This window comes from Sturnira hondurensis, unplaced genomic scaffold, assembly GCF_014824575.4.
Source record: "Sturnira hondurensis isolate 20B ecotype Veracruz unplaced genomic scaffold, ASM1482457v3 Scaffold0022908, whole genome shotgun sequence".
NCBI classification, from domain to species: domain Eukaryota; kingdom Metazoa; phylum Chordata; class Mammalia; order Chiroptera; family Phyllostomidae; genus Sturnira; species Sturnira hondurensis.
The window spans coordinates 5,527,037-5,554,236 of record NW_028095539.1 but is presented as its reverse complement, the minus strand read 5'-3'; the positions used below and the strand labels follow the sequence as shown (position 1 = coordinate 5,554,236).

Here is a 27,200-nt window from a genome sequence, read left to right as displayed (position 1 = left end):
CGCCCCACGCACCAGCTCCCTGCCCTTTCTCGTCTCCCTGGGTGGGGGAACCAGGGACTCGGGCAGCAACATGGTGGGTTGTGTAGAAGACTCCAAATTCCAAGACAGCCTTGGGGTACAACGGCCTAGCACCCCATCGATCACTCCACCCCACTGCGGATCACGTCTCCTAACTTGAAAGAGCGTGTCAGTATGACCGCCGTGATATTCGTCTCTGGGGAAGTCCTTTTCCTGAGATTTAAACGTGGACATTTGTTTCATGACATCCCCCAGAAATATCTGAATTTGTGCTTGTTGGGAGAAGTTGGTAGGAACAGATGAGTAATTGAATAAATGCTTCCCAAACGGTTACTGATTGGGTCTTCTCACCTTTGACACTGAGGTCTCAGCTGGACCCTTCATGCCACAGCGTCATGCTGTGGACCCTTGGTGGGCTTGCTCTCCCACTTTCCCGAGTGGCTCTTGCAGTGTCCTTTACATCTGTCCCCAACACGCCCCGCTCCACCCTTGGCGACCGCTTCCTCCCCCTCACTGGGAAAATGGAAGAAGTCAGGGGGAGCCGCCCTCAGACTCACACTCCAGCCACCACCTGCCGGCACGTCCCCAGGTCTCCGTGCCCTGCACCCCACCCCCCATGCTCCTGTGCAAACCCGGGCCCTGCTCTCTGCGCCGGGGCTCAGCTGACCCCAGAACTCTGCCCCCCAGGTTCTCCTCTCTTTCCTCCCACATCAGTTCTCCGCTCTCCCCCGGACCGCTCTCATCGGCATGTCGAGGCACCGCGTGTCTCCCATCATCCGAGAAACGTGACTCTGGAGCTCACGTTCACCACCACCACCACCACCACCTCTCGGCTTCCTGCCCTTTGCAGCAACACTTCTCACAAGCGGCCCTGCTCCTGCAGGCGCCAGTGACCCCCGCCCATGCTGACCCTCTCAGTTGCCTGTCCTCTGTCCTCTGTCCTCATCATCCTTGACCTCAGCCGCTTTGGCGGCGGGGCTGCTCCCCCAGCCGCATCCGGCGTACGATCTGCAAGGCCACGACTGGCAGATGGATGTGTGTCTTCACGCAGACCTCCCTTCTGAACTCCAGACAGGGTGCCCAGATCTCCATCTGGATGTCTGCCAGACCCCTGCAGTGCGATGCCGGGAACTGAGTCTCACCATTCAAAATGTGCGTCCCCGCAGCCCAGCGCTCCCCCACTCACTTGAGGGTGGCTCCAAGCCTCCTCACTGGGCTCAGACACCCCACGGCCACCTTCGGCTCCCATCTTCCCTCACCCTGGGCCCCCGCCCCATCCAGGGCAGCAAGTCCTGGTGAAATGGATCCATTCCAGACGCACCTAGGATCGGACCGTTCATTGCCTCCCCACCCCCCACCACCACCTCAGCCTGGATGTCAGTCCCCTAACTAGGTTCCCTCAGTCCACCCTCTCCCCGTCTGTCTGTCTGTTTCCCACCAAGCAGCCGATCGGGGTGCTCCTCTGTCCGAAACACCGCCATCTCCCCATTTCACTCAGAGCAAATCCAAAACCCTCTCGGGGGATGTCCTGCGAAGTCCACCGTGCTCGGGCCCTCACGCCCTTTGGTCGCATCTCCTTCCTCCTCCTTCCTCCTCCTTCCTCCTCCTCTCTGCTCGAGCCACGCTGGCCTCCTCGCTGTTTCCTGTACCTACCGGGCATGCTCTCACCCCAGGGGCTGTACTGGCCTTTCCGTACATCTGACCGCCTGATTATTCATCCCCCAGGAGCCACGTGGCCAGCTGTCCCTTCGCCCTGAAGTCCTTGTTCAGATGTCATCTGCTGTACTGTCCCGTTTTTCCATAGCCTTGGTGACTTTCTAACATTCTCTCTAATTTCCTGGTCTATTGTGTTTATTGCTCAGTGTCTCCTGCTCCTTCCCTGCTAGAATGTAAGCCCCTCCAGGGCAGAGCTCCGAGGGTGCCTGCTAATGGACCTGGTAGCACGGAACAGCCCTGGCCCACCTTGGGTGCTCAGGAAGTAGTTGTAGGAAGAGAGAAGGAACAGGGCACGGGTCTAAGGTAAGACACTTCCAGGAGAGTAATGTGTTTGCACAGGCCCGTGAGAGCCCGTGAGGGCATCGGTGTTCCAGGGACACTGATGACCCAGACACAGGAAGTGCCTGGGCCTGAGGCACTCACTTCTCACTGTGGAAAAGAGACTGCACGCAAATACCTAAGGAAGTAACTGTCTTAAAGATGGCGGGTTTTACCCCAAGGAAGTAAAACCGGTGATGATGGGGACAGAGTTACCTGGCTAGACTGGCCAGGGAAACCCCCCTGCTTGAGAGTGGAAGGTCAAGGAGGAGGCGGGTGTGCGAGGGCCTGGGAGCAGTTCTTCTCAGCCAGTGCAAAGGTCCTGAGAACGTGGGAACGTGGTCGAAGCGTGGACCGTGACGGGAGCGTGTTCTCCAGGCAGCTGCCGGAAAGAGCAGTATGATGTTGAGACGCCCTGTGACCTTTTGGGGGAGACGTCTGTCACTAAGTATTCTCTATTCTTTCCTGCATTGGCGGAAAAAAAATGGCCAACCTATTTTAGTCATAGAAGAAGATGACTGGGACTGTGGTTTCTACGTCAGTGGCTGGCACCCTGCACAGCCGATGGCCAAAGCCATCACTGCTGGGTTTTCTTGGTTTTGTTTTGTCTGTTTGTTTTTTGAAGTCATCATCAAGCTGCTGCTAGAATGTTCGCAGCCGCTACTGTGACCTCAAAACCCCGGAGACACTTCTCCTGGGAGTTGACCTGAGGTCAGGCAGGTTCACCTGGATGGGAGCCTTCCCCCAGACCATCGCGGCCCAGTTTTATAAAGTTTCATTGGAATGAACATCCGTTCGTCTGTGTATTGTCTGTTTCCAAAACGGTGGCAGTTGCTTAGTTGTCACAGACACCGTGTGAGCATGACCTATTTGCAAGTCTAAAGCATTTATTGGGCAGCCCTTTATAGAAAAAGCTTGCTGACACCTGCTAGAGTTATTATTTATTCAAGATGGCATAGGGCTCAATTCCTAATATAATTTTAAAACAAACTCTGTGTCCTGTATAAGACCACCAACTATGGATTGCCCTTAGCAACTGTTTCTTTAAAAAAAAACTAAATTATTTTCCATAACCAGACAGTGAATGCACATGATTAAAAACCCAGAAATGGCAGAGGTACCGAATGGTGTACAGTGAAGTACCCCCATCCCCAGGGACAGTAAATGTCATCAGTCTCTCGTGCGGGCTTCCAGAGAGAGGCGCATGTACAGGCAGAGAGCTGTGTGTTTTTTCCTTGCTCCCCCAGCAGCTGAGCACGCACTCGCCTCCCCGAGTCCCGGAGTTCGTTCTGAGGTTCATTTTCACTTTTTACAGCTTTCCAGTGTGGCACTGGGCTGGAGCATGTGTTGACTGTTCCCAATTGTTTGTAACTCTGAACAAAGTTGCGATGCATAGCCTTGAATGATACACGTGGGCAAGCAAATCTAGAGGAGAAGTTCCTAAAAGTAGCACACCAGTTGGTGGAATTTGCCAAGTTGCCTTCCTCAGAGGCTTGACCTTGGCCACTCACAGCAGCACTCTGCGGGGTGGCGCTGCTGACGACGCCTGGACACTCAGTGCTCCTCGCCCCCAGTCTTCTCTCTCTGCGCCAACTGCATAAGTAAAAACCGGAGAGGCTGAGCATTACTCTGTTTCTCTTAGTATGGACAAGGCTGAGCACATTTGCATACAGTCAAGTCATTTGTACTTTCTTCTTGATGAACCACTGATGTCCTTGTCAATTTTTGTAACATTGAGGTCATTGTAAATGAAGGGGAACTATGTAGAAACCGTTTTACAAAATGTGTCACCTGTTGTATATACAAGGGTTTACGTTTAAATTTACTTTAATAGTAGAGAGGACATTATAGTGAAACTGAGAAGGGACTCGTGGACGCGGATTTGCCGAATTTTAACTATTCGACAGACTTGTACAAGATTTAGCAAACAGATCATGGAAAGCTTGCAGGGTGTCCTGATGGTTTCGCTGGGTTTTTCTGAAGCTCCATGTTGTAATTCTGAACAGGCTGCACTGACTCACTGCTAGGAAGGAGAAGAAATGTATTTACATTTTCATTTCCCCTTCTAATCGAATTAGGTAATATGGCCTGTAACACGATCCCCACATTTGTCATAATTCTACGTTTAAATATAGATTCATGCTCACCACCGTCCCTTCTACCACAGCTTCTCTGCTTGTCGGAATGAAGCAAATAGGGCCATTCCGCCCAGTAAGAGCCCGTAACCCTGGAGTCCTCGTTTCAGAGTGCCGTCATGGTTTGGGGGCAAAGTCTGGGGCCAGCCAGATTGGTGTTCTTTGTGGGTACCTTGCTTTTGGGGGGAGACTTGTGAAGAGTCTGTCGTTGTCGTTGTTCCACTCAGCACTTTGGCAACTTCCGGGGCTGTGCCTCCTCCGCATGGGCCGTCCTGTCCCTTTTCCAGGGAGCCCTTCCCTACGCAGACTCAGCTCTCCATTGTTTCGTCAGTGGTGCATCTCAACACGCTCTTCCTTTGTCCCCGTGCTACTTCTCGCGTTACGTACTTCAGAGATGGAATTATCCTTATGTTATTACCCTCTCGCTCTTTAGATCTTTTTTCCTGATGATTTAGTTGCTTCTCACATGACACCATCTCAGACTTTCCTCTGTGCGGTTGGACCACCAGCCCAGTGTGTTTGTCGGCTCCTCGGTGGTGCGTGTCGTTTCCAGTTCCTTCTCCTAGCTTCGCAGTGGCCTCTTCCCACTCGGTCTTGCCCTGTAACCCGAGGATTCTTTCCCCGCTGTCTGCCTTTTTACGAAGGGGGCATCAGATGTTCTGGAGGAGTTTGGTTCAGTTTCTTTTCCTGGGATGTTTTCTCCCATAGTGGGTTTTTCTCTCCCCTCCCTCCCTCCCTCCCTCCTACATTACAAATCGCATCTTCTCAGCCGGCTTATGTTTAACACGGCAGTTGAGGGACGTGGTTAAGAGCAGACTGTAGAGTCCCAACACCTGGGATGCAGTCTCGGTCCTTTCATCGGCTTTTGGACAAATTACCCTCCGTGTTCTATCTTTTTCACCTGTAAAATGCAAATATACGAACATAAGGTTGTTGGGGGCCACATAATGAGACAGAGCAGGTCAACCTCATAGGCCGATGCCACGCCTGCTCTTGTTCCTGCCGTGAGCATCTCCGGGGCTCCCTCGGGCTCTGATGGTGTCGGGAAGGTCCCTTCCCTGCTTCCCATCCACCCAGCCTTCCCCTCCGAGCTCCACCCCAGGGTAAGGGTGGGGAGAGGGCCTTGGCCCAGTCTGCTGTCACATGTGCAACTTTGTTACAAGCTGTTTCGGGGTTTACTTTAGAGGTAAAGGTGTATCCTCCTCCTTCCGAATCCCCCCAGGCAGTCAGCTCCTGCCCCTGCCCATGTTCGGGAGCCTGGGTGGGCGGCCTGCCTATCTTCCTCCCAGAGCTTTTGGTCACTGTTCCCTGAGGGCTGCCTGACCCCTCAGTTCGCTTCTGTCTGCATCAGGGTTCGTTTGGGGTTCATGGACTGACCCCCCATGGCAGGAAGGGTGGGCCAGCATCCGTTCTCCGCTGTCCCGCCGGCTTCGGTCCCTGGCCCCAGTCACCGCTCTCCGCAGTGAGTACACTGAGGTTATGCTCCCTCTTTACTGATGTATCTGCAGCTGTTGGAAAGGTTCCTGGCTGTTCATTCTCATGGCTCGTTGTTGCAAAAGCACAATTCTCGGATCGAATTTTCTTCTACCATCTTTCTTCCAGCAATCATGTCGGGAGCTTTAAAAAAAAAATGAAAGAGAGAGAGAGACAAGACAAAACATCCAACCCTGGACCTTGCCTTTCAGAGGGTCTGGAACGGGGCCCGAATGTATCCTTTCTAGAAGCCTTCCCTGTGGCTCTTGTTTGTAAGTGTACGATCCCTATGAAAGGCTGTACGTTTCTCTCTTGCCTTTTCATTAGCCTCTTTGAAGTACAAATTAAGTATATAAAATACTTAAAAATTTTCAGGATGATCTTATAAATTTAAAGGTGCTTTTTTGTGGTTTGTTGGCTTGCTTGTTTTTTTTTTTTTTAATAACCTCATACAAATAGGGCAAAAAAGCCTGTCTCAGAGAACAGAAATGCAAGTAGATTTTTTTTTGGAGTGGTCCCTGCGAGACACATCTTTAGACCTGGAATTCATTTCTGCCTCTTAGGCTTTTAGTTGTCTACTGGCCTTTATAGAGTGAATTATTTATCGGTGCTGTTAGGAAGCATTTGGATGCCGTAGATGCTAACTGTCAGCCACATGTGGTCAGCAGACCCTGACGGTCCTCACAGGGTGGCGCCCACCACGGGCCTTTAATCCTGTTCAGGGTTTGACTGGTTAATGGGGACCACTGAAGGTGACTGGCTTCACCTGGACCTGCAGGTGACCCGCTAGATAGGTAACAGCAGGCAGCTGCCGGAAAAGCGGGCTGGGAGCGGGGCCGTCAGTGCTTAGCTGCTGCTGGTGGGACCCCACGTGGGCCCCGGCCGTTTCCCCAACTAGGGCTTCCCAGTCAGGACCCACGAGAAATCTGCCGGTGGAACCCGTGCCAGCGAAGCGTGGCGGTTGTTGTCATCCTCATCGTGTTTCAGAATTGCCTCTTAGTTTTCGTGTAAACGTAAGTGTCTGAATGTTGAGGAGAGTGCCTGCATTCTTGACCCGGAGGTGGGGTTAGGAAGAGACTCGGTGACGTGGCTCATCAGAGAGTGGTCAGTGCACCCCTGCGAGGCAGCTTCAACGGTCTCCTAGTTCAATGTCAGAGGGTGAACATCCCCAGAAGATCGTCTCTCCTGCCTCGGGGAACTTATTCACAGGTGGTTTTCATTAGCTCTTTGGGGGAGTAGCCACATGCCCTTGGCATTGCGATGTTTCCTTCACACACTTGGACCCAGTGCACGTGCTTCCCTTGAACTTGGGGCAGTCACTCTTGTCTTAAGAAAACTGCCCTCAGCTCAGGGCTACATGGAAGCCACCACATGTACACATGTGGCCCGTCCCCTCCATTTCAATCAAGTCGGGCCTCCGGGTCCAGCTAAGTGGCCGGCTGGTGACCATTACTGTTCTCATCGGCCCTGCCTTCAAGGTGGCGACTCAAAGCCATGCAAGTCCTTCCCAGCAGGAGTGTCACACCCGTGTACGAAGATGGAAGGAAATGAGTGGATTTCAGCTGTGGACATTTTGTAGTTATTCGTTTCAACTTACCAAAAAAAAGTCACTAACTTCATCTGTTGTCCCTGGTTTCTCTATTGTCTCTCTATGGGAGGTGACGGGTCTGTATTTTTGTTTCAGGAATCTTTCGAAGAAATACCAACCTAAGAAGAACTCGAAGGAGGAGGAGGAGTACAGGTCCGTTGGTCACTGGTAACGACGGGGTGCCATCAACATGCCGTCGGCGATGGCTGAGAGAGGAAGGGCGAACTAGACCCTCCAGAGACGGGTCTCGCTCTCCGTCCGTTTCTGTGTTCGTTTTTAAATCGGGGGAGAGAAAAGATAAACCTACCTTTCTCACACTGAGCCGCTGGACCTGTTCTGGGTAGTTTCAGCTGGGGCAGTTGGGAAACGCTTAGAAAACAATCTAAGCAAAAACGAGAAGTGGGGATGGCACATTCTACGGTCTTGGTTTGGTTTTGTGATATCAAAAGTGTTGTTCTTACTAATTCACCCAAGAAATAGCATATTTTTTGGACCGTAAGACGCACCCAGGTTTTAGAGGAGGAAAATAGGAAAAAAAATTTTTTGAAGCAAAAAATGTGGTAAAATATTTAATAACACAAGTAACATAGTATTTCACAAATTTAAATGTAAACAGAACTCAACAGCAGCATTAACAATTATTATTCCTCCCAAATTTTGGGGGGAGTGCATCTTATCGTCCAAAAAATACGGTATGTCCATTTTAGTCAGCGATTCAGGAGGCACCTTAACACAGACGGCCCCAAAGTGCTGGTTCTCCGATTTGGATCCGAGTATCCTTCATGTTAATGCCTACATATTCTGGCTCACACTTGGGCTGAGTATTAGCAAAGCCAAATAGATACTGCCCTGCATGGAACAGAGCAGGTCCGACTCCCAAAATGAAAAGTGTCTCTGTTGTAATTAAGTCTGAGGCTTTTTGATGAAAACACCCTTATGTGTAATGAACTGTCAGGATCCCCCGGGAGGCTGATGCCAATTAACCTGATTCTGATGACCGTTTCTCCAGCGCGACGAGCCCGGGGTGCCCTTGTCTGAGGGGCGTGGCGTGTGTTCTGTTCCGCAGGTACACGGCCTGTCAGGCCTTCCTGTCCACCCTGAACGAGATGAACGACTACGCCGGGCAGCACGAAGTCATCTCGGAGAACCTGAGCTCACAGATCACTGCGGGGCTGGCGCGCTACGTCCAGGAGCTGAAGCAGGAAAGGAAATCGGTAACGAAACTTGTCTTTTTTCCCAAGACGTGGACCAAAGATAAGGGGAATATCCCTAGAAACTTTAAAATGATATAGAACACATAAACGGTGGGTCTTAAACGAACACCTTGGAGAATCACATAAAAGTCATGGACCTCGTTCCTAGGAAGTGTTTCTGTGTCTTTATCATCTCCAGGGGCCCTCGGACACCCTGGAACTCATCTGTGGGCCCCCGAACACTAAGTAATTTGTTTGAGGGATTTCAATACACTTGAGGGTATCAGACCTACAAGAGTAAGCACTATAACATGGTGTGTGCTGTGTGGAATAAGTTAAAGTAAGTGCTCGTAAGGGGTTTTAAAAGCCAGAAAGGCGGCTTCGGTTCCACCCGCTTGACTTCTTGGCTCCTTCATTGCTCATGGAGAGGACCTTCTGCTTCTCCTGACACCATTAGAATCTTTTTATAGCTTCTGTGTGAGCAAGAGAGGAAAATGTGCACTCACAGTGTGTTCGTAGTCCAGATTCTGCCCGAAGAGATTGATTTGTAAGCGCTGATCTGTATCGTTGAACTTGGACCAGTTGCAGGATGCTTAGTAACTTGCTAGGAATAAAGCACCCAAGCTGGCCAGTGATGGGCTTTTTCAGATAAGTCTGAGTCCCCAATAATTCCTGTGGTGCTCTGGAGGTGCGTGAACTAACGGGATAGGCAGGGCTCCTGCCGAAATGGAGGAGGCGTGAAGTAATAATGACCAAAATAATGAGGTCATCGCAGTGGTGGTAGCTGTTCCAAAGTACCCAACGTTGAGGTCTAGCTGTCGTCTCTCACAGCTGACTGGGAATGATGTCTTGCTGAAGGACCATGTAGCGTATAACCAAGTTCAATTCAGAATCCTCGTAGAGAATTGCCTTTCATCTCGATTTCGCTGTGTTTGAATAGATGAATCTCTAACAAGAGGCTGCATGGTGCGAATAGCTAGCTATGCAAACAGTGAGGTTGCCTTCCCTTTTTGTAGAGATTTGAGAGGGAGCAGAAGAAAGTAAGTGGGAGAAATGGGTGTTCTCCTCGCCTTTGGGCCCATAGCCTGACCACGGGCCATCTGCTCCATCTTTAAGCCTTGGACTCTCCAAAACGGGGTGGTGCTTGCTGTTCGTGTTCGTCGGAGAAAAGGGGTTTTCAGGCAGCAGTTTCCGCGTGCGCTGTATTCTCTTATGAAAATATGTTGACTTTTCAAAAGTGAATTCTTTAAAAGAGAACCTTCCCTTGGCACCTGTGAAAGCATAGCATTCAGGTGCTTCCCTGGCTGATGGCTGAGCCAGCGGCCTTTCCCACTGGGCAGCGGGAACCCGCCGGAGGCCAAGGTAGGGGCTCTTAATCCCCACACCTACTGGGCTCCACTTTGGCAACTGTATTTGGGCATGACCTTCACCTTCCCATTAGAGAGGATGGAAGCAGTGGTCAGACTTAGGGTGACTATGAACCCAAGTGTGCAGTATGGTCCTTTGCTTTGTATTGTCTTAATATATGTTTTTTAAGATTTTATTTATTTATTTTAGAGAGAGGAGAAGGGAAGGAGAAAGAGAGAGAGAAACATCAACGTGTGGTTGCCTCTTACATGGGCCCCACTGGGCACCTGGCCAACAACCCAAGCATGTGCCCTGACCGGGAATCGAACCGGCGACCCTTTGGTTTGCAGCCCACGCTCAATCCACTGACTACACCAGCCAGGGCTGTATTGTCTTTTATTGACAAACATAAATTGTTGATAAATCTTTACTCCTTGACAATGTCTGGGAGTCATTGGTGTTCCGTGGTCAGGGGTAGAAATAAGTGGGAAACCAACAGTGTTTTATGAGGTAACATGATTAGCTCTACTGTATGAATGCTGGAAATTTTATACGTGCTTGATTTTCCTGGATTTTCACAAACTGATAGCGAATACAGCGTTCTGTCTCCTTTAGGTGACCACGTACAATAAAAACCTCTGTTTCTTTTTTTTTTTAAGATTTTATTTATTTATCTTGAGAGAGGAAGGGAAGGAGAGAAATATCAATGTATGGTTGCCTCTCATGAGTCCCTGCCCTGACTGGGAATCAAACCACGATCATGTAGTTCTCAGCCCTGTGCTCAATCCACTGAGCTACACCAGCCAGGGCAAAACCTGTTTCTTTTATTTACTCTCCCTTTGATTTATTTTTTGGGGGGGAACAGTGCTGTGGTTTATTTATTAGTCACCCACATTTAAAAAAATGTTACTAAACCTCTGAATTAATAGAACAAAACTTTACACCCTTTATGTATCAAAATCCTCATTTTTCCAAATTTTCTTCTGAATGTTGTTTATAGATATGTAAACATTTATATAGAGATAGATATACAGATATGTAGATATAAATATCACATTTTTATAAATATAAAAATTCACTTAACTAATCCTTTATTATTTGATCTATATGCTATCGCCAGTTTCTGATTGGTTGTTTGGTTAGCTACGAAAACAACACCACAGTGCACACTTTACTTTTACAGCTATTTTCTTCTCTGTAGGATGGAGATTCTCTCTCCAAGCTAAATTCCCAGAAATGGGACTATCAGGTCAAAGCATACGTGATTTACGGCTCTTGATTAAACTTTGGTCATTTATATGATCCATGGTCTGTAACGGAAGTACAGATGAGACCCCCAGGCCATCAAGATGATCGCCTTGGGTGTGAACTGGCTTCTCTGAGATGGGAGTGGCCGTCCGATGTATTTCTCCGTGAAAGCTACTGTAAATGCACTCTTACTGGCAACCTTTGCACGTTGAATCAACTCATTACAAAATTTTAGAGAGTGTTTGGGTCACCTCCGGCCTTTGACCTTGTCTGGGGTCATCCAAATGGTCGTAACCACTCACCATACCCGAGGGGCGAGTGGAGATTGGCAGCCCCAGAAGGGGAGTCGGGGGCTCTGGCCTCTGAGTAAAGCTCCATCCCGCGGGTGGGCAGTGTGGCTTGCGATGACGCGTCGGCCGGGAGCAGGACCATTTTTTGGCTGCGGTTATCTGCAGTGGCCCAGCGGAAACAGTTGTATGGGACGGGGCTGACGTGGGTTGACAGTTGTGAGTGCGCAGAGCAGAGTTTATACTCATAGTATTAATTATTGGATTGTTTTCCATACGGACAATTGTAAACCTACTCTTGCCCCACCCTGAACGATGCCTTTCGGGACTCACAGAAATTTTTATGAACCTCAGAGAATGCTTACAATAGTTAGAAGTGACCATTAAATTCTATTCACAAGGTTTCAGAAAAGTTTAAATCGGTACTAAAAAGTATAGCATTTCTTCCTCAAGTTAGGAATTGGACAGGTCCTATGTATGAACTACAAAGGGACTTCGTTTTCTATAAGGGAGGTCTGCAGCACAGGGCGACTCCAAAATATTTAGATTTTTTTGAAATAAGGGATCACAGAAAATAGATAAGATTGAGGGGAAGGGAAAGCAGAAACTGAAAGGAGTTTGTATAGATGACCAAGCTAATTACAGACCTATTTCTGGTTGATTTGGTCCTGTTGAGATTCGCTGTAGATACTCCATGACACGGCCAGACCTGTCCCGTAGGGAGAAAACAGGGAAACCAGGATGGGGCTGATATTTCATGACCTGGAAAAGGGGCAGGGTGTGTTGATCCATCTGCCTGTCTCTGGTCTGTCGTGTGGGTCACACTGTTTGCAGCCCGCTGATCAGTATCCCCTGATGTGATGTGTCCCTGGAAGGTGATTTTGCATTGTTTTGTCTCCTTTGTTTTGAAAGAATAGGCGATAGTGGCATTTTGCTCGTTAGGCCCTGTCACCACCGTGGGTCTGTCACCAGCAAAACGCTAGTCTGGTGACCCAGAGGAATGGCGTCTTATTTATGGGTTGACATACCTAGTGGTCAGGACCCTTAAATTCCGTCCTGGATTTCACAGATTTGAAGTGCGGCTTCCGGTTTCTGTGTCGCCTCTGAGCTGGGATAAGCCTTCCCCTTTGTCTAAGAGTTGTGAGAATTACTTCACTGATGCTTGTGTCTCACCCAACTCTCCTGCACCCATCCGGTCACCATACCGTTGGCAACGGTGACAGTGATGCCCCGGAGCTGTGCAGGGCGGTGTTACCCCGTCTAGACAAACCTCGGATCCCCCAAACGCCCTTATCAGCTCCAACCTGCACTCCCTCCACTCCGTAATGACACTCCCTTTTAACCCAGTTCTTGCCGAAGAGGTGGGCACCCAGGACTTCACAGAATATCCAGTCCTGTGGGCTCTGCCTTCAAGAAGTGTCGTCAGGCTGCATTGCTCACCCCTCCCTCCACGTCCACCCCATCGGTCCCTCACCCTCTCACCTGGGGGACTGTGTTCACTAAGCCACTGAATGTACCCTCTGATTGCAGGCTTGCCCGGTGCTCAGTGGTCCAGCCACCCTCAACCCCTGTCACCCTTCCGACCACCAGCTGTCTTCCAAAAAATGCAGCTGCCCCTCCCCTGTCCCCCACCTCTCCTGCCTCCCCCCAGAACATCAGCATAGTCAGCCCGGTCTTTTGATAACACAGAGTAGACTGTGTCACTTCCCTCCTTAAATCTTCCAGTAGCGTTCCCTGTGCCCCCTGTGGCTTGGGAAGCCATCTGTGGCCTGGCCCTGGCCGGATCCTACCTTATCCCTCACGTCACTCTCGCTGCTCCAGCCGCTCGCCGCTGCTTCTCGGACATGCCAAGCCCTGTCCCACGTCAGAGCTCCTTCGTTTGCTGTTCCCCCTGCTTGGCAGGGTGTGTCCCCGGGCCTTTCCAGTTCACGCCTGCACTGCACTCAAGACTCCACTTGAACCTCACCCCAAACTCCCCTATCCGAATGCCACCCGCACACCCGTGCACCCCTCTGTCCCTGACCCTCTGTCTTTGACTGCTGTGTCCCCCGTTTCATTCACACTGCTTCCCTGGCACCAGGGCAGCGCCCTGCTTCTGTGGGCGTGCAACACACATGTGTCAGATTCTGAGACCTCTCAGCGCAGCGGAGGGCTACCACCCTGAGGTTTCATCCATCGACCTGGCACTCTATCTAAACCCCGCCTTTTAAAAAACAGATTTTATTGCCCTGGCTGGTGTAGCTCAGTGGATTGAGCGCGGGCCTGCGAACCACACGATCGCGGTTCAATTCCCAGCCAGGGCACATGCCTGGGTTGCAGGCCAGTTCCGAGCAGGGGACTCACGAGAGGCAACCATACATTGCTATTTCTCTCCTTATCTCCTTCCCTTCCCCTCTAAAAACAAAACAAAACAAAACAGACTTTATTTGTTTATTTTTAGAGAGGGAAAGAGATAGAGAAAAACATCGATGTGAGAAACGGTGATCAGTTGCCTCTCACAGGCCCCCGAGTGGGGAACCTGGCCTGTAACGCGGGCACACGCCCTGCCCAGAAATCGGACCTGTGACCTTCCGCTTCACAGGCCAGCGCTCAGTCCCCTGAGCCACACCAGCCTCTCTCTCACCTCTTAGTAATGGTGATTCTTCTTGTTTTGGTTTGGAAGTAAGAGGGTTACACCCTTGGAAGGGATAAGTGAGGGACATGAGTCATTGGCTGCTGAACAGTGGTCGTTTGAAGATCCTGTCATCCCAGGAGTTTGGGATGCTTCAGAGGGATTGGAATTTCAAGGCATGTGAGAGGAGGGGTTCTTTTGAAGAGCAGATCCGAGACGCCTGCGGTCTGGGTCAATTGGGGATGCCAGGGCTCTGGGTAGCAACAGCCGCGCAAGGACAACAGAGGGGCTGCAGGGGGAGGACGCCAGGACAGGAGTGAAGGAAGCCTGGCCAGCGTCCCTGGACCCGGGCCACAGGCCGGGTCCCCTGCCCAGGGCCCAGATGGTCTGTGTTTGGGGGAAGCTGAGCCACTGAGCATGGCAGTGGGAGGTCAGCAGTTTAGGAACTTCCAGCACATTTGTTGAGAAGGTATTTTTATTACAGATGAATTTGGGAGAATAAGCCTTAAATAACAGCAGAACCTGACTCCTGTCACGAACGTTTCTGGGTTTTTGGGTTCAGACTCCAGTGTGGGCGTGACGCTCCGGCGGGCGAGCCGGAAGGTGCTTCTCGGTTTCCGACCCGGCACACCTAAATGCCTGCACCCCGGGGTTCGGCGCCCTGAGGATTCAGCCCGAGTCAGACTGAGCAGGGGCTAGCGTGCCAGCCCACCACTCCAGGGGTTCGGGGGAAGTCGGGATACTTGTCACAGACCGAGTTTCTGGGCGCCTTTTCCTCTGCCCTTTCCACGCCCTTGTGTTCCTTTGTTTTCATCTGTGGAATCTGAGTTTCATTTAAAATTCCAGACGATTGACTGTCTTCCACTGAGTGTTTCTTCTTTCCCCCCCCCCCCCCATTTTTTTAAGTGGCTGTTCTCACATCTGCGCCATGTTTTGCTCCAGGAAGGAGTCTTAAAAGGCTAATGGCCTGTGAGATGCATGCAATAAAAGTGAGCCTCCATTACACCTACTTGTAGAGCGTGGGCACTAAACAGTCCTGCAGTGTGTTCGGCCTAAGAGGGAGTTCTCACAGAGCGGTGGAGTCTCGTGAAGGCTTTGTCATTGTGATTTTTCTTGCCCTTAATGCTTGCTTAATTTAGTTTCCCTGTGATTTTTTATCTCAGCTCCCCCTGGTCCCTGGGAAATTTCTAAAACATTTTTGAAGCATGAGTTTGTCTGTGTGTTTTTCGGGGTCAGCCGAAAAGCTGAAATGAAAGTGAGTTCAGCAGTCACCCAGGTACCGTCAGGCATTTCCAGCAGTCTTACCGTGTTGGGAGAGGAACCAAAGCATCTGCTCACGGGAGCAGGTCGGGGCGTTTCTCTGGGTCCCCAGGGATGGCATTTCCTGTCTCTGAGAGGAGAGGAGAGCAGAGCCGGGTGACTTCACTCCGTGCCTCCAAAAGAAGCGCTTATTATCTCCTCCTGGAGAACAGTCCCCTTTTGTGCAGGGCTCGGAGGAGGCCCGCTGCTTACTCACACACTCGCTCACTGTCCCTGTCCGGCCAAGAAAGGGTTTGCCATTGTTTTTCCATAAACAACAAACACATCTGGCGAGCTGGTGTGTTGGGCTCTGTAGCTGCGGAGCCGGCTTTTCCAATTAAAGGAGGGAAGATGGACCTGGACCCAAATGGCCGTCGCTTTCTGGGTCACGCGTGGGCCGGCAGGAGGCCTTCTGCTCCACTGGCCGCTTCCGGAGGCATCCGGCTGTGTGTGGGGGCTGAAGCCAGACCCATGCGGGAGGGACCCGCCTGTGCAGGAGGGACCTGCCGTGAGCCAGGAGGAGGAAAAGCACGCCCCCAGATTTCTTTCTTACAGCACTTGCTGGCTCACGTGACAGAGGTGTGGCTTCTTGGGAGGAAGCTCACCAGTAAAATCACCGTCCCATGGTGCTAGAAACACCACTTCATGTTTATTATAAAGTAGTTGAGTGAAGGAACGGCCGGAGAGTGTACATGTGGGATTTCTATTGGAATCAGTCCCTCATGCTTCCAAAATAGGTGTATGTTTTTTCTGATTCCGGGAATGACGAAGCCGAGTCCTGCTTTCCTGTGTGACGGCTGTCACTTTTTGCACGTCCTTGTGCCCGCATTTCCTCGCTCCACCCAGGGAGCTGTTTCTTCCAGGGGCCCGTCTTTGAATCCAAAGTAAAACCGAGTGGGATGAGGAGACTTTTCAGCAAACTGCGTAACATGGCGATCCTGCTCGCGGAGCTGGGACAGTCCCCGTGACAGTTTGGGGAAGCCGCATTTCTGCACAGACAGGGACACTCAGGACTGAAGGTGGCCCCCTGAAAAGGCATGGCTGAGCCTCTGCCTCCCCATCTGCCCAGACCCCTGAGCACTGTCCGCCCCCCATCCCCGCTGTCACTTCCTCCCCGCCATTCATTTTGTGGCTTCCAGAAAACCTGCGTGCACTTTGTACGTCCTCCACAGCTCGAGGCTTTCCTGACTCTGCCCTCAGCTCCACTTCTCACTTCCCTCCCGGCCTCCATCCTTCGTGCCCGCTTGCTCCTCCCCGCAGGCTCCTCTCGTTTCTGCCGCCTCTCTGCTCTGCGAGGGGACTTGAGGAAATGGAGCCCTGGGGGGCTCTCTTGGGTTCACAGACACTGAAAAATTGCTGGGTGGATGAAACTTGCTGTCAAGAGGCGCTTAGGACCTCTCGACCTCAAAAGGAAACAAGAAATGTCCCCGCATAAAGAAGCACTGTTCTTTAAAAGAGAATCCGATCTCTCCCCTTCTCCCCAGCCTCCCAGGAGTCAGCTCTCTGTTGTGAGTCAGCGGAGCCCCAGGTTCTGACCGAGCGAGGTGACAGTTCTGAGGCTGCACAGAGGGACCTCCTGTTTCCTGTCCCTCCTCCACCCTGCCTTCTCCATAGAACCACCCCCTGCTTACCTGTCAGAACACAGACAGCACGTTCAGCCCAGTCACCGGAGTTTATTCAAAGACACCTTTAGGACATGGTGGGAGGGTTCCAGGACAGCAATAAAGGATGCTGCACCCGGGCTGGTCGCAGTGGGGAGCTCCTGTGGCCCCAGGTCTCAGAACAGGGGGGAGCCTTACAGGAACTTCATAGATTCACTCTGGGGGGGCTGCCTGACTGGAGCTGTGGCCTTTGGTTGAGGGCCCCCACCAACTTAGAACATCTTTGCTGGGGGAGGCCTTGGACTTGATGCCCCCTCCACCACCTCCCCGCTATGCCAGAACCTGTCCGAGGGCCAGGGAGTCTGCTTGCATGGTCCAGGCAGGCCAGGACAGAGTCACCCCCACCTCTAAGACTCTCACGGCCCACCACACATCCTGGTGGTGGGCGCTCAAAGGACACCGGAATCTGGCCCCCACTCCCCACCTCCATGGCTACCCAACAGTCCGAGATCGCGTCGTCTCCTGAGTCAGAGGGAGCCTTCTGCCTGGAGCCTTCCTTCACAGCATGGCTCCCAGCTCATTCTGACAAGAAGCCCACAAGAGCCTTCCAGGGGTGTTCGACCTTTGGGCACCTCTGGGCCACACTGGAAGAAGAGGACGTGTGTTGGCCCACACATTAAATACACAGACGCTAATGAAAACCGATAAGCCAAAAATAAAAAGCTATAAGGACATTTACAATTTTGTGTCGGGCCACATTCAGAGCTGCCCTGGGCCGTGTGTGGCCCCCAGGCCGCGGGTTGGACACCCCTGCTGCACAGTCTGCCCCCTTCTTCTCTGACCCCATCTCCTTGTTTTGTGAGGCTCACCTGGGCTGGCCCTCTGGTGCCCTTGCTGGCCGTCACCAGGCACACACCTGCCTGGGGGCCTCTGCCCGCAGGGAGTGGGGAGGTGGATTCACATCGTCGCTTCCAAAGATCGAAGTGACGGGAGCATCCCGCTCCACGAAACTTTTCCACAAGTGCAGCAGCAGCGTTCATGGCAGCCCCCAACTGGGGACGAGCCAGACGTCCATCAGCTGGCGAGTGGACAGACGAGCCGTGGCACGTATCCACACAGTGGAAGGAATGCCGAGTGGCAATAAGGAGGGATAAAGCACTGAGACGTGTGGCCAGGTGGACGAACCTGGGGAACGTGATTTGCCGAGTGAACGTCACGGAATAATGAGAGCAGTGTGCCGGTCACAAAAGGCTTCCCGTTGTACCACTTCTTGTCTGTGAAACCTTCAGAAGGGGCACATCTATGGAGACAGGCAGGGGGCTGGTGGTTGCCTAGGGCTGGGGGGGATTAGGGCCAGGAGGGCGACAGCGGAGAGGTGCAGGGCTTCTTTGGGGGTGAGAAACATTGATGGCAGCGACGGCTGCACATTTCTGTGACTCTGCTAATGGCCATGGGGCTGTGCAGTGTGAATGCGTGAACTGTACGGGACACGAATGGCATCCCAAAGCAACGAAAAAGAAAGAGCTAAGCGATTCTTTGGCTTAAAGCGTCCCTGTCACTTTTACACGTGGTGTGTGTCTTAGAATTCAGCATTGCACCGTCTGAAGTTTTACAAGGGCACTCTGTGACTATCCTTATTCAGATCGCGAATTTCTCGCGCGTGAGCATGCCGGGTGCTCCATGTCTAAGCACTGTTTCCGTGGGTGGGCTTTTCCCTCAGGTCAACATGAGCAAGGGTGGGCTGACCGCCGTGTGTTTCTTGTTTCCAGCACTTTCACGATGGACGGAAGGCCCAGCAGCACATAGAGACTTGCTGGAAGCAGCTGGAGTCGGTGAGTGGGAAGCCAAGGGCTCGGGCAGAGGCCTGGGCTGGTTTTCTGATTCGAATGTAGTTGAAGCTTGAATCAGTCCATCAGGGCAAAACCCAATGAAAACACTAAAGGAAAAGTGTCTTTAGAGATTTTTTCTAAATTACAGGCAGTCCGTTTCTAGAAACTTGTATGTAAAGTGAAATGTTGAGCCAAAAGAGCTCCAGGAGAGTATTTTTCTAAGGAAATCCTATGGAAAGAACAAAGATCGGGCAGTTGAGGTGAACATAAACGCAGATTTTTTAAAAAGAATTATTATTTATTTTTAGAGAGAAGGAAAGGAAGGGAGAATGGGGGAGAGAAACATTGAAGTGTGGTTGCCTCTCACACGCCCCCTACCGGGGACCTGGCCCACACCCCAGGCATGTGCCCTGCCTGGGAATCGAACCCGGTGTCCCTGTGGTTCGCAGTCCGACACCTGACCCACTGAGCCACAGCAGCCGGGGCTACGTGCAGATTTTAAAACCACTCCCTGAGACTAGGACACCTAGCAAGCCAGCTCAGAGCGGAATGGCGTGTGGGGTGTCCGGGTAAAGCGCACGGGGCCCTCCCGAGTCCCACGGCTCCCCCCTGAGTGCTTCTCGCCACCCGCTCCCTCTGCCCGCAGAGCAAGAGGCGGTTCGAGCGGGACTGCAAGGAGGCCGAGCGGGCGCAGCAGCACTTCGAGAAGATGGACGCCGACATCAACGTCACCAAAGCAGATGTCGAAAAGGTGGGGTGAAAGTGAGCCCCTCTTTCGTTTCCCCTTTTCAGTGCTCGTCACGCATCCTCCCGGGGTCGGTCCCCGAGTTCTCCTTTCTGATGTGGCCGCAAAAGGCCACTTGACTTGGGATCACTTTCGGTTTGTGTCAGCTGTCAGGGGGACCAGCACCCGGGAACTCTTGGGGGTTGGCACTGAGCAGTGTGCTTATTTGTGCAGTCGCTAAGGTGACAGCACGGAGACAGACCACGGACAGTCCCGGGGCGTGCTCTCTGGAATGGTGACTTTCCCTCGGTGGCTTTTCAAAGAATAAGTCGACTTCTCCAACGCTGGGGCGGACCGCCCAGCGCCACCTGCCAGCGTCTGGCCACCCCGAGGCCTCCGGGAGAAAGACGGAGAGGTGCTCTCTGCTGGCCTGGCCTCTGCGTGGGTCACCGGGGTTGCTGAAAGGTTATGGTCGGAGGCTGGCACGTGCAGGTCCTTCCAGAAGCTTCTCCAGTGCACTTGTACAGGGGTTAGGAGTGCTGTGAGGTTGTGCTTATCTGTGCTTTTCCCCTAGAAGCTGAGCTTCCCTTTTATAAGAGTCATCAATACGGCGGAAACAAAATTAGGCTGTTAGATAACAGCATTCATTCGTGGCTGCCCAGGGCTGTTTGGGTCACAGCCCTGCCTTTTCCTACCTTTCTTTCACTTTTGCCAGGGTGGTTGGAGATGAGAGCGGCTGGGCCATGGTGTGTAGTAGCTGCTTAGGCGTGTGCCCAGCTCTGCCCCATTCCTTGCTCGAAGCCTCCGTGCATCTCAGTGTGCCTTCCTCTAGGATTATCTAGTAAATTAAAACGTTCTCAATGAGGGGGACATTTACCAAAAGATACATTAATATAGTATAGTAGTGAAGTTACCATAAATTAGGGTAAATTTGTCATAAGTTCTCGTTAAACAGCCAGCTTCCCAAACTGTTCAAAACATTCTTCGGTTGAAGTAGATTGACACAAAGCTTATTTAAAAAAAATTGGGATTAAATGAGAAACATATCTAGCACAAACAGATACATTCTTTTCCAAGTATTTTATTATCCTAAGTGTGAAACTGGAGTGATTTTTGTTCCCTTAAAGGCCTTTAAAAGAAATTACTTCTAAGGTCTCTCAGTATAAAAGCCATCCATCCACCCTCACTGTAGAAATATCTGAAAATACAAACATCTAAAGAAGAAGAAAAATACTAAAACACCCAGTGGTTGGTAGTAAAAGGTATTTTACTTTCAGGGCCTCTTAAAACAATTATGAGAACCATACACAGGCTGGGGCAAAAAAAAGGCTTCTGGTTGTTCCTGTGGAAAATAATACAATACTTAATAAATAATGACACAGGGGTAAACTCTGCTTCACTCACGCACAACTGTGAGCCCGCTTTTGCCCCACCCTGTGCGCGCAGGGTCAAGAATGACAAGAGGAAGCCCAGCTTAAGAAGTAAAATCTTACTGGTGCCTTCAAGTCTCCCTCCCCAATTTCCTCCTCCTTCCCCCGCCCTGTAGGCCCTTATCTGGTCTCAATGACCTCCTTGCTATTTATAGCTTTACCTCTAAAGGGTATATTTTATAATTTGCCTCTTTTCCACCTTTATGTGCATGGTATCTTACTTTCATTTAATTTCTTCTGACTTTGTTTGTTTTCATGCAATATTACGGTTGACACTTGATTCACGTGGCGTGTAGAGAGCACACACGACTTGCGTGTGTTAAGCACACACAACTTGCGTGTAGAGAGCACACACACGACTTGCGTGTGTTAATATTAGAGCCGATTCCTGGCTAAACTCTTTTTATTTGTTTTGAGTTTTCAGTAGAGACAATCCTATCCCGAGCAAACAATGACAGGTTTAATTCTTTTTCAATCCTCACGCCTTTTATTTGTTTTTCTTATCTCGCTCTGCTGCTTATGACCCCCATTATGCTGGTAGACGCAGTAATCCTGAACCTTCTTATCTCGTGCTCGATTGTAAAGAGTGTTTGAAACTGTCCAGGTCGAGGGATTTCCCTTTTCCTATTTTGCCAAGATTTTTTTTTTTTGAAGCCTGACTTGATATTGAGTATCGTCAAATACATTTTCTGCTTCCTTTCATCTGTTCAGGAGATAGATTGCACTCATCAATTTTTTAATATATTGAACCAAATTAGCCTTCGTGGGACAACTCCAACTAGGTTATCATGAATTTGTTTTTTTGTATGTAGCTGAGTTTGTTGTTTTAGTATTTTAGTCAGGATTGGTTTTATCTGTTGTCATTGAGATGAGTGTATAATTGTTCTCATCTGCTCTAGTTTGCTTTACTTACTAGTTTTGGAGAAACATGCTCATTTTTCTATTTTCTGACATAATTTATGTGAGAGGAGCCGTTCTCAGATGTTTAAACGTCCTGGGATGCTGTGTCGTGGGAACGCTTCTGACTGCCAAATCGATTCCTTCAATATCTGCTGCTTTGGTGGACCCTGGTGTTATATTTTTCTAAAAATACATCCATTTCATCATAAGATTTGAGATGTCTTAGCTAAATGTTGCCCATAATACTCTCTCACCTTAATTTTTGCTGCATCTGTTGTTTATCCCTAATATTAACTTATTTATACCACCTCCCCCTTTTTGGGGGGGGTCACTTTTCTAAAGTCATTTTTATTGCTCTGTTCCAAGAACCAGAATTTATCTTTGTGGAACTTCTCTTTTCTACTTCTGTTTTCTGTTTCATGTAGTCTCTTTTCCTTCTTCCTTGTCCGTTAGCCTTTGGAGTTCTTCTGTTGTCCTTTAAAATTTTTCTTCCTTCAGCCCTGGCTGGTGTAGCTCAGTGTACTGAGCGTGGACTGTGAACCAAAAGGTCGCCAGTTCGATTCCCAGTCAGGGCACATGCCTGGGTTGCAGGCCAGGTCCCCAGTGGGGGCCATGTGAGAGGCAACCACTCACTGATGTTTCTGTCTCTCTTTCTCCCTCCCTTCCCCTCTGTCTAAAAAAATTAGTAAATAAATAAAATCTTAAAAACTTTTTTTTTCTTCAGATGCTTGCCTTATTTCAACTTTTCTTGCTTTCTAGTCCAAGTATTTGCCTAACGAATTTCCCGTGTCAGCACTGATTTATGTACAACCCACAGGTGTTGGTGTACAATAGTAGCAGTGTTCATTTCTAGCTCTTTTTCATTTCTTTTACTGCTTCCTGTCTCCTATGGTTTATTTAGAAGCATATTTTAAAATTTTCTGTTGTATGACATATTGAAATGTATCTTTTTGTTGTTTTAACTACACCGTGGTTGTAGAAAGCCCGAGTTTCTGTCTTTTATGGTTGTTGAGACTTGTTTTACGGCCTAGAGCATGGTCCAATTTTATAAATGTTCTAGAAGGAATTGAAAAGGATGTGCCTTCTCCAGATCCTAGCTGCAGAGTCCGCCTGTTTCCATCCGCTCAGACTTGTCAACTGTGTTCTCTAAATCTTCCTGTCAGGTATATTTTTGCATCCGCTGCATCCTTCTTTGTGGTTTGCTGTTCTTGTCTATCCCCGGGCCCGCAGGGGAGCAGGGCTGAGGAGAGTGTTTGCTGAGTGAACGTGTACGAGACCCTCAAAGCCACCCTGGTGGTGGCCGGGGACTCACAAGGTAACTATTAGGATGATAATGGGGGGTAGAGTTGCCATTTCCTGTCGATTTGATAAAGTTTAGAACTGTAATATCTTCGGTGAGATTTAGTCTGTCGCCGACGTGGGGTCGTCTTCTCTCCAGTTGTGCTTTATGCCTTGAAGTCGAGTTCCCCGCTGTCAGGAGGGGCTCAGCTGGGCGAGTCGCCCCGGAGGTCTCTGGACCGGCTCCGTGAGGAGGCTTCCCCGGGGCTGCTCCCCGCCATGAACTCCCGCTGTCGGCCAGCAAGACGTCTCTTACCCCCACACCACTGCCCTGCATTTCGGTCGCCTAAGAAGGAGTACGTCACAGCAAGCAGACGGACAGGGGAGATGGAGACCGCCCATGTGCGATGCTGGATGTACGTCCCTTGGAATTGAACTGTCCTTGGCCTGCATTTAGCGTGGATTCTCCCGGCAGCTGGCATGACCTGGGGTCATGTGGAGCCAGGACCACATGGGTCTGAATTTTCCAACTTGGGTTCAGGATCCATGCCAGCTGTGTGAATTCTGACCCTTTGTGGTTGAAAAATCTCCAGGATGGCTGTTTTCCTGGTTTTCCTACCTTGGTCGGCCTTGAAAGGTAGGTTATCAAAGGTGCAATTGCTGGATCCGGAGGCGGATCTGCCAATCGCGTGGCTGTCCTCAGCCTTGAAGTGTTTCCCAGGATGCATTGTTTTTCTGTCTACTGACAGCACCCTTGTGATTTTTATGGACGTACCACTCACCTCCTCCCCAAGGATGTGATAAATTACCTGATTTTGGCATCATAAATGTGGAAGGTGAAGGAGCAGGGTCTGCACACTGGAATTCCTAAGCTCTTTTGCTGAAGAATGTGACTCGAAGCACTGTAATTTCCCAGACAAACAGTGGTTCTTATCGGTAGTTAATGTGATTTTCCATTTTGACATCGGAAAGTCTTTGAATCTCATATAAATGGCTTTTCCCAGTTTCTGCCAATGATAAGAAATCTCTTGACCTCCTTTTTCTTTTTTTTTAAAGATTTTATTTATTTATTTTTAGAGAGAGGGGAAGGGAGGGACAAAGAGAGGGAGAGAGACATCCATGAGTCAGAGATACATCCATTGGTTGCTCTCCCAGGCCCCCAGCTGGGGACTTGGCCTGCAGCCCAGGCGTGTGTCCCGACTGGGAATCAAACCAGCGACCCTTTGGTTTGTAGGCTGGCACTCCATCCACTGAGCCACACCACCCAGGGCTTGACCTCCTTTTTCTGGCAGTCACCCCCACAACCCTTGGAGGGACATGCCTATACTTACAAAGATGTAACTGCTCTCCCTCCAAGGAGCTAGAACTTCCCTCGTCCCTAAATTGTGTTCGCGTTTGTTGATGCCGCTGTGGTGAACCACCTGGGCGTGATCCTCGAAGACAAGTAGGAGCCTGATGTTCTTCTCTTTTAGGAAAGTTCAGTGTCCCGCTCAGAGATTGGAGCCGCGCTGTTGGTAAGCGCTGTGTCCAAGTCACCCAGAATCTGCCTGTGTCCATCTGCACGGGTCGTCAGGAGACATTTGCTCTGTGTTTGGTGTCAGTGTGTCACCAGATGTGTGGTGATTTGCTTACGAGAGTTTTTTTGTGTTATCCCAGAGGCAGCCAGTTTAACCAGAAGTCATTTTATACGTGCAAAGTAGACAGAAGAAAAAACTGGAGTTTGACCTCTGGGCCGGCGAATGATGCATTTGGATGATGTTGTTAGGATGCCACGGCCCGCAGAGGAGTGATGTGGAGGGGAAATAAGCTCAGCGGAGTGGTTTTACTGGGGATGGCACTCAAGGACGATGCAGCCTCTTGTCCTTGGCCCAGACGCAGCTGCCAGAGAGCTTTGAATCCGAAGACTTAAAACGAGTTCTCATGGTTTGGAATTAATGCATCTGGGTGTGTAGAACCACGTTGCAACAGGTGGTCCTGTGGCTTATGACCTGTGTACTGAAGTTCAAGGTAAAACCGGACTCTGTCTTCTCCCCTTGTATGAGATGGAAAAGATAGTCCTTAACTCTCTGTTTTAAGTGCTGAAAAGTGCAAGGACTGCAAGGAAACATGGGGAAAATCTGTCAACAGATGGTCTCTGCACAGTTCAGCACCAGTGGAATCCCCAGTCTGGGGTGCGGTGGAGAAGGAAACTTTGTTCAGTGCAAACAGCTCAGCTGCGATACAGCACGGCCGCGAGGCAGCCCCAGTCCACCCCTCTCCAGCTAGACAGCTCCGCTCCGCTCCTGGCTCTGCTTCCTGCCCTCGGCTTTGCGCGGTACTAGGGCTGCTCCAGGGCGCTCAGGGCTGCGCCCTCCTGTGCCAGTCTGCTCTGGCCCACGCGGGGCTGCTCCTCGGGTTTGGGGTGTGATGTGCAGAGAAGTGGGCAAGAGAGCATTTCCTAATGAGGTCAACATTTCAGGCTTTACACAGTTTGGAGATTACCTTTGAAGAATCAGAATTCTAAGTAACCATTGACTTACCTTACAAAAATCTTTCCAGGAACTATGTTTTCTTACACTTTGCTTCACCTTGGTACAGCTTTTTACCCAACTAAATTCTGAATCTGTTTTCTCTAATTTCACCCAGCATCCCCAAGTGAGTTACCCCATGCTTTTTTAAATATATAATTTAAGGGAATTCTAATGAAATCATGATTTGGTGGTCTTCTCATTTTTAAAAAAAATAGCATCGAACTTGCTGGCGGAATACCTACGCTATAGAATGTTCCAGCCCCTTCTCCCGCACCCCTCACTCATCGTCACTGACCGTGTGGCGCGGTGTGGGCGAGGCGGAGATGCCCCCGTGTGATCACGTCAGCCTCCGCGTCGGGGAACGCAGCTTTCCCTTTTCCCTTGATGTGCGGTTTGCTGTCTGGTGGATTTTCCCATCTGCCCTCCAGACAGCTCTCTTTAAAGCCAGGTTGTCTCCATCGCTCTGCTGTGGCACAACAGCGTGGGGCCAGACTTGGGCAAGAGGCAGCCCCTGACCCCTGAATTCCAACGGTGGTGCAGCTGATCCGTGCGGCGCTGGGATGAAAAGGAAAAGGTTATCAAAATGAATGGAATGGGAACTAATATTTCTGAACAGAGAGAACAGTGTTTTGCAAATGCATGCATTAAACTGAGTTCATCCATGTCAGGCAGTGAATAATTCCCTTTCTCTCGCGCACCCTTGCCTTGTGACTCGGTGCTCTTACATAATTTCTGAACGCAAAATAGGATATTGTTTAACAGCAGCTGCAGTCCCTGGTCGCAAGTAGCTGCAGAAATTGCCAGTGAGTTCAAGTTATGCTTTTAAAAGCCGAGTATCAATTTCTCCTTTTTCGCAAGTCTAGTTTTCTTCAACTTAATGATTCTTTCAGGGCCAGGGTCTCAATTTTATGCGCAACTGTGCCCTGGCTTCTTTATTCCAATTCACAGCAACTCGGAGTGTTGACTAAGCAGAAGGGTTCTCTACAGTTTGAGAGCTTTCCTTATTTGGCTTATCATGAGTTTTGTTATATAACCCGACTTGAGGAAATGTTTTTAAAGCAAAATTAAATTAAAGTCCTGGCCAGGAGCACTTAGAACAGGGCATCAGTTTCCTAGGGCGTTTATATTCCATTGTTGTGTGATATTATGGCTTCTAAAAATATTTGGCTTTGAACATTATTGTGAATCCTACATAGATGCCCCTGGGTGAGGTAGAATGGAAGATCCCGAGTCACGAAGTGAGGTTGAATTCTAAGAAGTGAGTGATGGGACTTCCTGTTTGTAATTACCATCAAATATTCATATGCTGTTTTGGATATCATGTGTTCAACCCAATAGAGTATTTTAAAAAGCAAAATAAAAGGCTAGGAAAGAATCGATGCGATTTGAAGCAAGCATAAAGGCATTTACTTTGAATGATTATCATAACTGTCTTGCTCAAACCGATGAAACTCAGGAGTCTCAGAGTTTGCTCTGGTTGGAGTCAGAGCTGCCGGCCCCAGGGAGCGCAGGCAGGCGGGGCAGGGCTGGCCCCGCTCTGAGGCCAGCTGAGTAGCAGAGGTACTGCAGTTTTTACCATTTGGGGAAACGGCTCCAGCAGGGTGACTGCGGGAGCTATTGCACATACAAGGATTGGACTGCGAACTGTTTTCTCTGCCCCTGCAGTAGCGAGGGAGCTGACATCTTCATTGAAGG

General features: G+C 50.1%; 1 protein-coding gene across 13 annotated transcripts in view; it reads left to right on the top strand.

Annotated features, from left to right (window-relative positions):
- Nucleotides 1–27,200, top strand: part of FNBP1 (formin binding protein 1) — a 115,770-nt gene that overhangs the window by 44,015 nt on the left and 44,555 nt on the right. For all 13 annotated transcript variants that reach the window (XM_037036993.1, XM_037036990.1, XM_037036988.1 and 10 more), the window contains exons 3-6: nt 7,345–7,401; nt 8,315–8,462; nt 18,604–18,666; nt 19,310–19,414. In XM_037036993.1, coding sequence (XP_036892888.1) covers nt 7,345–7,401; nt 8,315–8,462; nt 18,604–18,666; nt 19,310–19,414 — 373 coding nt within the window. The remainder of the gene's footprint in view (nt 1–7,344; nt 7,402–8,314; nt 8,463–18,603; nt 18,667–19,309; nt 19,415–27,200) is intronic.